Source organism: Lupinus angustifolius, chromosome LG20 (genome assembly GCF_001865875.1).
Source record: "Lupinus angustifolius cultivar Tanjil chromosome LG20, LupAngTanjil_v1.0, whole genome shotgun sequence".
Classification (NCBI taxonomy): domain Eukaryota; kingdom Viridiplantae; phylum Streptophyta; class Magnoliopsida; order Fabales; family Fabaceae; genus Lupinus; species Lupinus angustifolius.
In genome coordinates, this window is record NC_032028.1 from 7,538,976 (window position 1) to 7,553,966 (window position 14,991).

General features: G+C 34.5%; 1 protein-coding gene across 3 annotated transcripts; it reads right to left on the bottom strand.

The window, feature by feature from the left end:
• On the bottom strand, positions 5,772–14,516 carry LOC109336104. 3 transcript variants are annotated; one of them, XM_019572494.1, is made up of 9 exons: positions 14,300–14,516; positions 12,820–13,526; positions 10,835–12,299; positions 9,664–9,916; positions 9,336–9,542; positions 8,056–8,229; positions 6,841–7,029; positions 6,642–6,755; positions 5,772–6,331 (listed from the first exon to the last, which is right to left on the bottom strand). In XM_019572494.1, exons 2-9 carry the CDS (start codon positions 13,475–13,477, stop codon positions 6,026–6,028), a joined length of 3,366 nt encoding a protein of 1,121 aa, XP_019428039.1. In that variant the 5' UTR covers positions 13,478–13,526; positions 14,300–14,516; the 3' UTR covers positions 5,772–6,025. The 3 variants fall into 3 exon arrangements, with proteins under 3 accessions (XP_019428039.1, XP_019428037.1, XP_019428038.1); XM_019572492.1 differs by having other exon boundaries at positions 5,772–6,337; positions 14,300–14,515; XM_019572493.1 differs by lacking the exon at positions 14,300–14,516 and adding an exon at positions 13,825–13,991 and having other exon boundaries at positions 5,772–6,337.

Below are 14,991 nucleotides of genomic sequence, written 5' to 3' on the forward strand. Positions count from 1 at the left end.
GGTTTGATTTTGGTAGGCCTGTGTTTGATTGTGGTTTTGACGGGGTTGGTAGGGTTGTGTTTGGTTATAGTTTTGGCGGTTGTTATTGTGGGCGGTGTAGTTGGGCTGTGTGGAAGGTGTGGAAATGTATGAGGCCTGGTATTTAGGGTTTTGGGCCTTATATCCTTTCGGCTCAGTGAACATCGCGAGTGCTTCTCCCTCCTTCTTCTTCATAAAGTTGGGCTTCTTGCCTGTGCCTGATTTGGGCTGATCTACTACCAGCTTTCCACTCCTTATGCGTCCTTCTATTTTCTCCCCAACCTTAATGAGTGCATTGAAGCTCGATGCAACACTTCCCACCAAGTGATCATAATAGGGCTCCCTCAAAGCATCCACGAAGATAGACAATTGTTCTTCCTCCTCCAATCTGGGTATGACTTGTGACGCCAAAGCTCTCCAGCGCTGGGTATACTCCTTACTCTGACTTCTTGGCCAAGCTCTGAAGCTGGGCCCTATCAGGAGCAGCGTCCTCATTGTACTTATACTACTTCATGAAGGCATTAGATAAATCAACGAAAGTTTTAATCTGAGCCTTTTCCAAGTGGATGTACCAGCCCATGGCTGCCCCTGTCAGACTGTCTTGGAAGCAGTGAATCAACAATTTGTCATTTCCGTGATGAAGTGTCATCTTCCTAGCATACATATGTAGATGACTTTTCGGGCAGGAAGTACCGTCGTATTTCTCGAACTCAGGAGTTTTAAACTTTGGTGGAAACACTACATCTGGTACGAGGCACATCTCAAATGCATTTTTTACATCAGGGAAGCTTGTGCCCTCAATGGCCCTTAGTCTCTCTTTTATAAGTTCCAGCTCTGCCTTCTCTTGGCTTGAGGATTCGTTTGGGGTACCCCCGTTTATCTTAGCTTCAGCTTGGTGGCTTGTGGTCTTGTTTTTAGGAGGAAGATCGTGAGTAGGATCTTCGTCTTGCTCATCGTCGTCTTCCTCATCTTATTGTTGTTCCTCTTGACCATCAGTTGTATCTTCATACCTTATGATAACACCCTTACGACGGTTGGCCCCAGTAACTGTCTTGGGACCCACCTTTTGTGTGGATTGTGAAGGTTTAGCGCCTGACGCAGTGGCATCTCCTTCTGAGCTTCGAGCCTTTTGCATATCTTGGATGATTTTCATCATCTGACTTATTTGCTCTTTCATTTCGGCAAGCTCAGACCGGTTGTCAATGCTACTGGATTCTTGGTCGGCCATCAGCTTGGATTGCAGTCTGGTGTGGTAAGGATGCTTAGGAGCAATGTTTATATGATACTTGGGTGAGAAAATTTTCATTTTATTTAGATGAACAAAAATGATGCATGCAAAAAAATTTAAATTCCTTTTCGCATAAAGGTAGTTCAACACCACCCGAATCAGTCATAACCCTTTCAGAAATAATTAGCCAAAGAGGACAACCGAATCCCTACCTTACTCTAATGACCACAGTGAGAATAAGAGCCCAAACCGCGTCATCATTCTCTCTTAATTCACCTACTAAAAAACCAAACAGCAACCAAAACCAATCAAATAAGAATGAAAAGTGAAGAACAAGGAGAAAGGGAGAAGACAACATCATACCTCATCCTCGTTGCTGGACCCCGAAAATAAGAAGGGAAACCATCTTCGGTGACCCTGTCCAGGCTCCATGAAGGATACGTGGAGAGAGTGGAGACTAGGGATTCGAATCCCTTCCGTATTTAAGAAAAGGAGAAACCGCGACCCCCCTCTTAATATCATTGACCGTGAACCTTGTCCATCATCAAGAAAGGAGAAGAAAGGGAGAAGATGAGCCAGGGGAGAAGAAGATTGGTGAAGAAAAGGGCATTAGGGATTTTGGGTTTTTAAAAAACTCGTATGCCACACCCCTATGGTTTTGTTTTGTTATGTATGTTTGTTTTGATTTCTTATTTGTGTTTTTATTATACTAATTTGCTTGAGTGATTTTTTGTTATGCTTAATCCTATATATAATTAAACTCAAACAATCTTAATCCAATACTAGCGTGTTGACAAACACTCTTGTGTCTGTCAACTCGTTCTCCTATTGTTTATAATGTATAATTTATATGCTATAAATATCAAATATAATAATTTATGTTAGATATTATAATTTGGAGTTGAACATGTTTGATTGAGGTAATTATTCAATTCTATTATTTAATAGTAAGCATGTAAGAGTTATATTAAAAACTAAAATAATAAATATAATTCGATAAGATGAAATTATAAAATTTACCACTCTTAAATGTAGATAAATTAAGTAGCAATTAAGTTAGTAAAGATTGCAAAGTTCTAATTAACATCAATGTGGGTGAGTAAAGATTCCATTGGAACCAATTATAAGAAAAAATCAGTTGACTCACCGGACTTGTGAGCTTTTGAAGTGGCCCCCAACAAAAAAGAAACTAATTCAATATTTTCTTTGTTATACCAACAATTACAACACCAAAGTGGAATGTGAATGCATTATCTGTGTTGATTGAAACATCCTTCTCCTTTTGATTCAAGGAGTATTATTCTAACAACTCCACTTTCTGGATGAACAACACATTTTAACAATTAACCAATGTAACAACATAACTTCATTAACATAAAGTACAAAATAAAAGAGAATGACGAACATTTATTATTGTATTCATTCATGAAATATATTGTATTACCATGAAATTTAGTTATTGTTAAATCTCTTCTTTGAAAGAAAAAAGAAATACCTGAAAATTGGAAGAGGAAAATAATGGAGAATAAAAATGGGAAATGATAGTAGTGGGTAACATTATATTTTTGTAGCACCTTTGGTGCATTGCATTGTCTTTTTAGAAATATCATCCTAAAATAATGTAGTGGAAAGAACAATATCTAAACATGTGTTATTCTTGCAAATTATATAATTTAGGCAACAATTTTTTTGAATGTTGTAGTTTTTGAAAAAGTAACTAATATGCAGTTTTTTTTTAAATTAATTCAAATAGGAGGTTTTAAAATGTTCTAAAAATGTGGTTAAAAAGTAATAAAGATGATAGTTTTTGAAAACTAAGTAATAATGTGAATGAATGGAACATTGTGTATATAGTTTTTGGTAGAAAATAGAAAATAATGAGGGTAAAATAGGGAACTATAAATTACACCATGAATAGTTAGTTATTTTATGTTTTTGCTTTATAAGTAGTATAGATATAGCCAAATCCAAATAAATCTTCTCACTTAGTTCCCTGTATAATTAGTAAGTTATTTCATCACTCAAAATTCTATATATAAAAAATAACCCAATACTATATTATTAAATAAGTTAAATATGAAATTTTTATAGTGAGGTTATGGTTCGACTTGTCTCTAAGTTCTATTTGTATAAATAATTAGAAATTACTTTACCAAATAAAATTTATGGGATTTTTATAGTAAGGTCATGGTTCGAGTCGTCTCTAACTCATTTAAAAATGGGAAGAAGGTCTACGACCAATACCGTCTCTAAAACTATTAGTCTCATTGAATCGAAACAATTACATATTTTGAACAAAATTCAAAGTAACCAATTCAATAAACTAATACTTCTAAAATCTATCGGTATTTTCCAAATCATTAACAATCAACCAAAGTAGAAACAATTTTTGGACTAGAATTACGTAGTCTTGATTTCCCTATTGCATCCGGGGATACATAGGAGCAAGATAACCTCTTGTCAAATGCAAATATAAAAAATAAATATTTTGTTTCAATAATTGAATTTCTAAATAAATAATTGTTAAGGGTATAAAAGTCCATGTTATTATCGAGGGTACTGTTTTAATACGGGCGGACGGGGTGCTAATACCTTCCCCGATCCGTAATCGACTCCCGAGCTCAGAATCTCTGTCTAAAGACCATTTTATTCTAATTGGGCTTATTATAGAGTTTTCTACGTTTTCACCGTAAAAAAGGTACTGACAACTCCAAATCAATCAGAAGAGGTAGAATCCGAGTTCGCCTCCTCCCAAGTCGCAGGGCCGATCTTCCAACCGAAAATCGGGTCGCGACAACTTCAAAGGCCACACTTTCCAATAATACGTAGGAGCAAAATAACCTTTTTTTAGACTGCAAAAAGTGTGGTAGTTACTCCAATAAGTGGCATAATTCATATTCCATTCAAAATACGGGTGAGAAAACAATAAAAAGAAAACATCTCTACAAAATTTAGTGGCTATCTCTTATAATTAGATCCTTTTAAAACCCCTTGCTATTTTATTGTGATCCTCACTAAAATCCCGTGCTATTTTCTTGTGATTTTCCCTTTAAATATAATGGCTATTTTATTTGAGACGCAACAGTTTTGGTTTTTAGAGATTAGTCAATAAAAAAGTTAGCACTATTATTATTATTATAGATTATTATTATTATTATTATTATTATTATTATTATTATTATTATTATTACTATTATTATTATTTTAGTAGTCAAAGCAAAGTCTGATTGGAAAGCTAAACAGAAGGAAGTTATATTCCTAGTTGAAAGAAAAGATTGGAGATTGAAGTCAAAAGTGGGCCACAGTGCGTGGATGAATGGAAGTGAAATATGTTGCATTCGAGAATGACTCATTTAATATATGAAGTGGTGATTTAGCTTTCCGGTCCTTGCACTCTGGTTTGGAAAAGAAAATTGCAAAAAAGAAAGCAGGAGGAAGAATACACTATGAGTGCAAACATTATTTTCTCTAAAAGATTTAGGTTTTAGGGTCTATTCAATAAAACTAACTTGCAACATGAGCTTATAGTGTTTAACTATGAGCTTGTAAATATGAAAGTAAAAAATACACAAATAATGTAAGGTGAAGAAAAAGTAAAGAAATAATCATGTTGGATCTATTAGCAAAATTAGTTTGTAGCTATGATCTTGTAACATGTATATGTAACCTTATAGCTGTGAAGGTAATTAGAAATTTGTATTTATATAAGTAGCTTAATGAATTAGAGCTATTCCATAAAACTAGATGTAAACTTAGCTGAAATTTGTTAAATAACTAATCATCATATGTATCTTTAATTCATTTATTTATTTTTCATTTTTTATTAATTAAATTATAATTACTAGTTACAGTAATTAAATATATCGATAATCACATAAATAAATATTAGGAATTTGATAAGATTATTATTAATTTTATAATTGAATAAAAATTAGAAATTTTATACAATTATTTAGACTTTTGCTATCTGTACAATAATTTTCATGACAATTATATTTATAATCCTATACCTTAAATAAATTAGATCACTTTAATTTGATAACTTAAAATAATAATTCTTAACACGTATAAACATTTTATGTGTGACCAAAATTTCATACATCATTATAAAGTAGGGACTAACATTTATTGAAAGAGGCAACCGCAAATCCCGAAAGTATAAATTCTTTACCCAAAAAAATGAGGAATACTCTTGATAGAAGTCTCCACCAGATTGAGTCACTAGGACAACAATTTCTAAGATACTTGGTAGAAGATCTTTATCATTTATAGTGTTCCTACCGACTCAAACAAAATGACATAATTATGGCTCGAACCAAAGAAAAACTTAAATGACCGTATTGAATTGCTTATTAACAATGAGAATCACGCATGTTTCAAGCGAGTCCACATCAATTACAAGTCTTAAAACATTTTGTTAAGGATGTTTCACCATCAATGCTCAGATCTCGTTTTTAACTTTGGAAGACCTAAATATGGAGTACCTCTACGAAAGATACGAGCTTCGCAACAAAAAGCAAAAATACAGAAAGATAACCCTCATGTTCAGAAACCTCACATGGAACAACATTCATACAAATTAATGGAACTTAGGTTTTATGAGTGGAAAGTAAGATTATTCAAGGGCCAAAGTTTGAGGTAAAAAAATATTAGCTAAATTTATATACATATACACAAGTGGTAGCCGAAAATCAAGCAACAGCTGGCGTCTCCAAAATGTCGTGTAGCTGAAAATCGGGACATGAAACAAGTAAATAAAACAGTCCTAGAAATATGTCATTATTCAGTACTCCTCCAAACTTGACGCAAAAGCTCATATCGAAGCACCTTACGGCCCCCCTTTGCCACTGAAAACTTTTTCTTAGATGAAGAGTCATCCATGCCAAGAGCAGAAAGTGGTGAATCCAATTCATCAAGTTCATCATCGCTGGTATATAGTTTTTTTTGCACAAATGACCCACTTCTTAGTGAATTTCGGTTTCCCACTTCTTGTGGCATGGTCACAACTAAAGAAGCTAGAGGTGGTGCATAGAATGTGGAATCAGCAGTGCATGGAAAGCTTGTGATAGACCCTTCATCATCCTCGATATCCTAAATCGAAAGAATTCCATAAAAAAATTGGATAGATTATTCAGCAGACTAACAATATACATTGCAATAATCCATAGACGATGTGCAAGCATTAACAAAAGAGAAATGCTAACAGCATACTCTTTTCAATACTCTTTAACAACTTTATTTTTAGGTGAATTTTGTGTGGGACTCGCTAAATCATGTGAGATCTGCTCTCTATTTGTTGGTTCCTATGTGAACTCCACCCAATTATAAAGAGTGTGGTTAAGTGAGTGTTGAAAAGAGTATGATGCTAACATTTTTCTGATTAAAATCAGCCAACCTCGTCATTCAGGGCTTCGATAACAGCATCCGGAACAGGCCCAGGGGAGAACTCATCTGGAACAAAATTGTTGACAACCCGTTTTATCAATGATACACCAAATCTAGGGCATACCTACAGAAATTTTATATAATAAGATTTCAGAAACAATTTCCCAAAAACAAAGTACACAACTCAAAAAAAGGAAGTTTGATTGAACCTCTTTTCTCAGAGATTCATCTGCAAGCATTTCAAAAGGAAGCATCATTAGATCACTTAATGCATGAAGGAGTTGGAAAGGCTTGAAAGCTGATTCACATTTTGGTTTTTCATTTTCATTGCTATCTTCATGAGAGTCACTATCATCAGTGCCAAATAAATCTGAAAGCCATCTTGTCCAGTTACCAATCTGAGTACAGAGAATAAAAGGTTAAGCAAGAAGACGAACATTGCCAATCCATATTGGTATTACAACTATTTAAAGGGAGCCTCTACTAGTAGTCTTCTCACACGATCAAATCACCTTTGCGAGTTTCCATAATCTTTTGCACAATTGATGCTACGATAACTTTTTCCAAGATATATTCATTCCTAATCTACATTTTCTCATATCCACTTACCCATCTCCGCATGCTCATCTCTGTTGCACCTCATTGCCCAACATTCACTATCATAGAGCATTGCTGGTTTTATAACTAACAAATTTTATTAATTTTGTCCATCATACAAAAACTTCGAAGGAGAATTGAGTATGTCTAGTGCTCTAGGCAAATCTTGAGGAGAAAAAACCTTCACAATTAAATTAATGTTGAATGAATCAAAATCCAAATAACCAAGCCTTCTTCCTACTCAGTGACGAACAACACTATAATGCTCAATCATATACCAAGTCTATGGACAAAACATTAATCTCTGGATCTTTCCTACCGTTTCGCCTATGGTTTATTTTGGTCCCTTCTGCCTCTAGAAATTGGACTAACCTTCATTTGGTCTACTCTCCTTACTAGCTTCTAACAGTCTACTTCATACATGTCCAAACCACCTAAGACGGAATTCTTCCATCTTTTCTACAGCATGAGCTACCCAAACTTTCTCCCGGATTCATTTATTCCTAATCCTATCTTGTCTAGTATGTTCACCCATCCATGAAATATTTCTATGAATTGCTATAAAATGTTTTTGACCTTAAAAATTTTAAAACAAAATATCGCCAGAAGTACTTGACTTCATCCATTTAGTCACAGCTAGCAAACTTCCCCAAAGGTATACTAGTGCATATTGTTGTGTGTACAGAGGAAGCAAACTATGCAATGAAAAATATAATAGTGGTCACATGAAACACAAGGGATGAAGGACACAGGTCAGAATACTACGGCCATTCTTGTTTTTTATGAAATAAGAAACAAGGAACAGAACAAAAATATTCACCACTCACCGCATTCTTCAGTTGTACACCAGCACCAAAACCTGACTTTCCAGCTGGAATAGGAAGAACCTTAGAATCGCTAATGGGGTCGGATATAGGATCCGTGGGCATATCTTCATCTGAATCACGAAGAATTGCATTGAACATTGCCACATCAAGTCTATTTACCAATTGCTCCATCATCTACAACCATAAGATAAAGTCCTATTTTATCAGCCTGCATTTCATATTTGCTTTTTATATTTTAATGATAGAAAGAAAACAACCCAATATCATTAAGAGAAAACACAAACATGTATAACATCTTTCCAACTTCAAACTTTTGAAGAATAAACCAATGACATAACCAATTCCAAACACGCACAATCTATCAACCACAAACAAAATATCACCAGAAGTAAATAATAAAATAATAAGAAAGGATGGAAATAGGGGAGCCTCATCCAAAAGCCCTTTGGGTTTGAAGTATCGAGTATCGACAAAGCACACCTTATGTTGAAATTCAATTTATGGGAAAATAGACAGAAAATATTGAAGTCATGACCACATGGTCAAAGAGGCTCCATGCTATGCCTAGAACCAGATCAATCCAGAAGGCAGAAGCTTATCACATTTGGTTCAAAGAACACAACATGATGATAGTGCAGTGTATAAAGGTGTACATAACCATCTGTATATATAATAAAGTACAACTATTCAACTAGAAAAGAACAAATCAGGATTCTATCCAACACAAAGAACTCTATCCATTGACGGACTGAGAAAACCCGTACGCATATGTTGGTCAAAATAAGTGATAAATAGAGCTAAGATAGTCTCAAGTTTGTAATAGCGAAGTTCTATAAATTTCTATGATGTTATAAAAACAAAAACAGTATTGAGCTTAATATACCACCACTTTCACAAAGCAATGCCAAAAGTACTTCAGTATTTTCTCCAACCTATTACTTTTCTATATTCTTTCTTAAGTGCAACACTTCCACCTTATGGCTTATATCACCTTTAGCTTTCAAGTTATGTATACAAGCATCTTCACATGCACATCAAAGCACCTTTTCCTCATTTAAAGAATAGAGAAATTAGAGGATTTTATATTTAAAATAAATACCCACTAACCACAAATTCCAACATTTCAAGATAAGATTTCAACATTGGAGTGGCAAGGACCCCAAAGTAAAAGCTTTAACATGTTATATAACTAAATATACATCTAGACCCATATACATGCATAAAAGCAGAATATAGTGGCAACACATTGCATCAAGAAATATCAGAGCCAAATATGGTACCAATCTAGCTATCACAGGTAAGCAGCCACACTCATGCCCTCCAGCTCGAAGAGGACAAAGTCGTTCACAGGCATCCTTGAAAGCTCTTTCCCATAAATCAACAGAAAAGCTTACTTGATCTGGATCACCTATAGCATATCTCTTCCCATATATTTTCCTCGAACTGGAGCTCTTAGCAGCTGCAGACTGCATGTATGGTGTCAGGGTCTGGGGACAAAAAATGCAAAACGTATCAGCAAAAGTACAAGGACATTCAGTTTCAAATGTAAGTTTTCTGAGAAGTGATACAGATGCAGAAGAATCAAAAGAAAAAACAGAAGAAAATGACCTGCCACCACACAGACTCAACAATTCGAGAGAATATCCATGCTTCAACCTTTTCCAATGCAACTAAAAATGTCTCTGGATCCTCCCAACTATGATTTTTTTCTTTTGTATTTTCCTTTTCTTTTTCGTGACAGGGGAGGTTATTTGCATCACCTTCCCTATTGATACGTGGATCATTGCCAAGATGTATCTCTTCAATTCCTTTGCTCACAATTGCTCTCAGCAATATTAAATTTGAGAACCAGAATGTCAACCTATTCAAGGTTAAGAAACAGTAAACTAAGAACCAATACAAATGTACATGCATAATAAAACTTATGCAGACAACTTCTGAAAGTGATGTTAAATCACCCAAACTTCAATAGATATAACAACAACCAAGTTTTATCTTATTAGTTGAGGTTGGCTACATTAACCAATGACGCCATTGTGCTCTTTCAACAGTCAATTTTTAACAACAGAAAAAAGAATCCGAAAGTACATTAGAATCTATGATCAAGGTCTTGTTAAACATATATAAAATATTTATGCAACTTCAACTAATGGATTAAGCTTTTAGAAGAGATGGTTGGTGACATGGCATTAGAACCTCTATGACCAAGTGTTCTAGAGCTTGATCCTAATCGTCCCCTCTCTTCTAATAAAAATTTGAATTTGAGCTAAGGTAGGTTGGTTTGTGCATTTTCACGGTTCAAACTGAAAGGGCTCTTATGTAAAGGGGCGGGTTAAATATATAAAACCATTCATGTAACTTAACCAAACAGCATAATGTTCAGAAGAGATGGTTCATGACAGTTTACTTCCTCTACCTATTTTAATTAGTCCTTTTCGTCCACTTTGCTCTGTAGAGTGTCTATTGATCTGCTCCTCACAAGACTTTACCACCTGAAGTTAGCCTCTATATCTTCCCCTCAATAACCGCTTTTCCAACTTTCTCTCGAAAACATCATTCCTAATCTTATATTTTTTTATGGTAAGAAAACAAAATTCTATAGCAGTTTTCACAGAAAGAATATTTACTTCATGTCACAAAGAAAGTTAGTAACTTGCGTTCAACTTCTATCCTACCTTCTTGTATCAGTTTAGATCCATAAGGACAAAATCTTCAGTTAAATGCTCCTGAACTTATCATTTCAACATACTTAATAAAGTTATGATCAAGTTTTATATACCTTGGAACATCATTTCCACATGCTTTAGAAACCAACACAAAACCTGAGACAGCACTTTTGGCAGCACTAGCGATCGTAGCAGGGGAGCCAACTCTACAAGTATGGAAATAGAATCTTGAAAGGCGCCGAGCAGGTGCATGGACCTTGTTTGATGAGCTACCATGCTCAGCAATAACTGAATACAGTGAAACTTCAAGAGCAGCAGCTTCCCGCAGCTCTTCTTTAAGCATTTCCACTTCAGCCTTCAATTCAGTTTTATCATTAGGTTCCACTTTAGCCTTCAATTCAGTTTTATCATTAGGTTCCACTTCCGCCTTCAATTCAGTTTTATCATTAGGTTCCACTTCAGCCTTCAATTCAGTTTTATCATTAGGTTCCACTTCCGCCTTCAACTCAGTTTTATCGTTAGGTTCCACTTCCGCCTTCAACTCAGTTTTATCATTAGGTTCTACTTCCGCCTTCAACTCAGTTTTATCGTTAGGTTCCACTTCCGCCTTCAATTCAGTTTTATCATTAGGTTCCACTTCCGCCTTCAATTCAGTTTTATCATTAGGTTCCACTTCCGCCTTCAATTCAGTTTTATCATTAGGTTCCACTTCAGCCTTCAATTCAGTTTTATTGTTGGGAAAGATGTCATTCACACTAATGTCTTCATGGCTAGAAATACAATTATGAACATCATTCAAAGTATTAATGTCCTCTGCTTGATCTAAGGTTTGACTCTGGCTGAACTTCACATAGCTCTCAGCAGATTGTAGAGGAAAGTTTTCAGTTCTCACATCCTCTGCTTTAACATTCATCAAAATATTTGTGGGATATCGATGTGATCTCTTGCTTAGGACAGGAGCAGCATTATTTAATTTTCCTTTCCCCCTAGAATCGTTATCAGAAATATCATTCACAAGGTCATTTTCTGAAAGTTCATTCTTCATAACAAACTGTTTTTTTCCTTTTCTTCTTCTGTCGTCCATATTCTCATTGTCTTCCAAAACTACAGTGTTAGATGCACTGTTAAGTTCCTCTGGACTATCTTTGTTATATATTTGGTCTTTTCTGCTATCTTCTTGATTAATGTTATCCTCTTGAGTCACTTGAGATTGGGCAGATCTTTCAAAGTTTGGCTGTGTACTTGATGAAATGTATGAAGCTGAAATTTTGGCTTTGACCATATCATCCTCAGTGATATTTTCCCCCGGGAATTTTTGAACACTTTCTAGAGTTTTAGAACTTGCATCAGCAACCTTGACACTTTCCTCAGAAATTTTAGGTAAAGAAGGTCTATCACTTGTTGCATTTCCCATATCCGGGGACAGAACCGTAGAGGAAGAGGGTGATTTGATGTCTTTGAACTGTGTGGATGCTCCATCATCCATGTTACTCAGTAAGCTAGATGTGGTGTATTCCAAGTGTGTAGCTAATTCTCCATTAGATCCCTTTGTTCCTCCTTGGCTGATTTTGGTGTTGTCTGAAATCAAATGGCAACAGGCTATAACATGGCAGAACTTGACAATTGCATTTCTGTATAAAATGTTATTGGGCTAGAGATCAGATAATAAATACAATAAATGCATGATGTACAATGCTCTAGCTCCATCAGGTAATCAACAATTTGAGTGCAAATATTTGATAATTTTATGCCAGAGCTAAATTAACAATTACAAACCGACCTTACAGGTTGTTGATAAATAAGTTTTCCATGAGAAAATAAATTTGGGATAATGTTATATAAATACCGAAAATAACAAGACCAGTAGAACATGAAGCATCATACGACTAAACACAAGCATGCCAGTATATATCATTGAAACATGGTGACAGAAAGAGTTTGAGGCCAATTACTGCAAAATTATAAAAAAGCAATGCCCATGGAATCTAGAGAGTAATCCCTTCATCAAGCAGAATAGGAGCAATGATTTAAATCTATTTGAATCAAACACAAATAGAAGATAAATAAATTTAGCAATTTCGAGTTGGAGGGGACAAACCTCCGGTAGTCTCTGGAGAAGATCTGACAGATCGAAAGGTATTTGAAGGAACTACATCGTTATCATCATCAGTAAAAGATGCAATTTCAAGATCATCATCATCATTTACTGACTGTGAAACAGATTCACTTCCTTCCTTTAGTGAAAACTCTTTTGACAAGGTGCTGTTTGGTGATGAGCTAGAACACTCTGTCTCAAATGGCTGAATAGTAACATAAAGATATGGTTGTGTTGAGTTCCTGGAACTCTTTTTGCAGCTCAACTGAGTGCTTATGGCTTTGGTTTCCTTGATAATTCCAAAATCTGCAAAATTTATTGTAGCTGATCCTAATAGTTGACTTTTTGGCGCTGTCTTATCATACAAGTTAAACTCCATGGAATTCTTCTGGAAATTTTCGCGGTGTTTGCTTTTCTTCGATGCTTCTCTCCACATAACTACCAGTAGTCTGAAAGATTCATTAAATTGAATTTTTCCATCTCCAGCACTGGAAGCCAAAGACCCAGAATTCTGATCACCATTTTCCCATTGCAGTACTACAGATTGAACCGATCTCAGTGATTGTGAAGGCGGCCACGGCTTGATCTCCTTGACATTGATGATGTAGTGAACTTCAGTTGAGACACTTTTTCTACTTTTTGATCTTATTCCCAGAACCATTTTTACAGAAAAATATGAGTGCTATTCTTCGTATATATGCTGGCTCACTCTGAATAATGAAACATAAACACACAACAGAAATTAGATACATATATGGATCAAAACATTAAAGACATACTTAACAGATTAACATAGTACCAAAAGAACTAATTTAGAAATAGCAGATAGTATTTTAGCAAGTTAAATGACCAAAAGTGGTGAAAAAATACAGCCAGCTATGATTTCAATAGGAATGTGATTTGATACAACAACAACATCCAAGCCTTAATCCCACTATTACATGGATCGAACGATTAGAGTTGGCTATATGATTCTATGAGAACATGAAAGTCTTCTTAGTCCCTTACTTATATTAAGAAGATACCAAATCAAAATCAAAATTGTAAAGCCAATGCACAGTGTATCATTGCAGATATATTCCTTAACACCACAAACAAGAAACCAAACACATAATTGGACTAATTCTTCATTTTTTAATTAATAAATGAAAATTCAGAAGAGAACATAAAATTAAACAAACTCAATGAAATTATTACATTTTAGGGAAATAGAAAAAAAAACTACCGATTGAATGAGGAAAGAAAGAAGAAGCACCAGATAGAGCTACACATCCAGATTCTATACCGTTAATAAATGCTGATGCATGCATATAGTAGCATAAAAAGCAAAAAACAAACACTTAAAAACTTAACAAAGTTCAACTCAGCTATAATAAATAACAAAACAACTGATACAATAATATAATAATTGTAACCGACAATTAATCAAACCATTTAATTAATGCAATTCAAACCCATAATAGAGAGAGAAAAAGAAGCTAACTTGGAAATGAATGAGATCAACAAGAAAGAGGAACAAATGGGGTGGTTTTATTAATAAATTAATATTGGAAGGGACCCAATTGAGAAAAGAATAGAAATTGGTGTGTGACAGGGAATATAGAAAATGATGATGATGATTGTTGTGAATGAATTTTCAATTGGTTTGAAAGTTGGAATAGAAAACTGAGAGAGAGAGGTTAAGGAAAGGGAAAAAAAAGGAAAAGAAAGAAAGAAAGAAAGAAAAGAAGATAAAAGGGTGTCATTCATAGAGAGGGATATTGGAAAGCTGCAATTGTGATGATAGGAAAATGATTTGTTGTTTCTAAGTATGTCCAAAAATATATTACAAACCAATTATAATATGTTATATCAATTGAAATAATTAAATATTTATGACTTTGTTTATTTTTAGTTCATTGTGATTGGTTTGGGATAGACTTGGAGACAATATATCCCCATGCCAATAAAGTCAAGACTCATAGTTTGATCGTATGGCCCTCAAATTGTTATATCATGTTATAAAAATAATTTATAAATCCTTTTATCATAAGATAAATAACTTACAATATCACTAAAGTATTATTTGTGGCAAATGTTATTGTTTTATGGTACAGAAAAATGTATAGGGATCCTAAAAAGGTATTATCACTTTTAACTAAAGTAGATAATGATGGTCATCCATATATCTTAAAG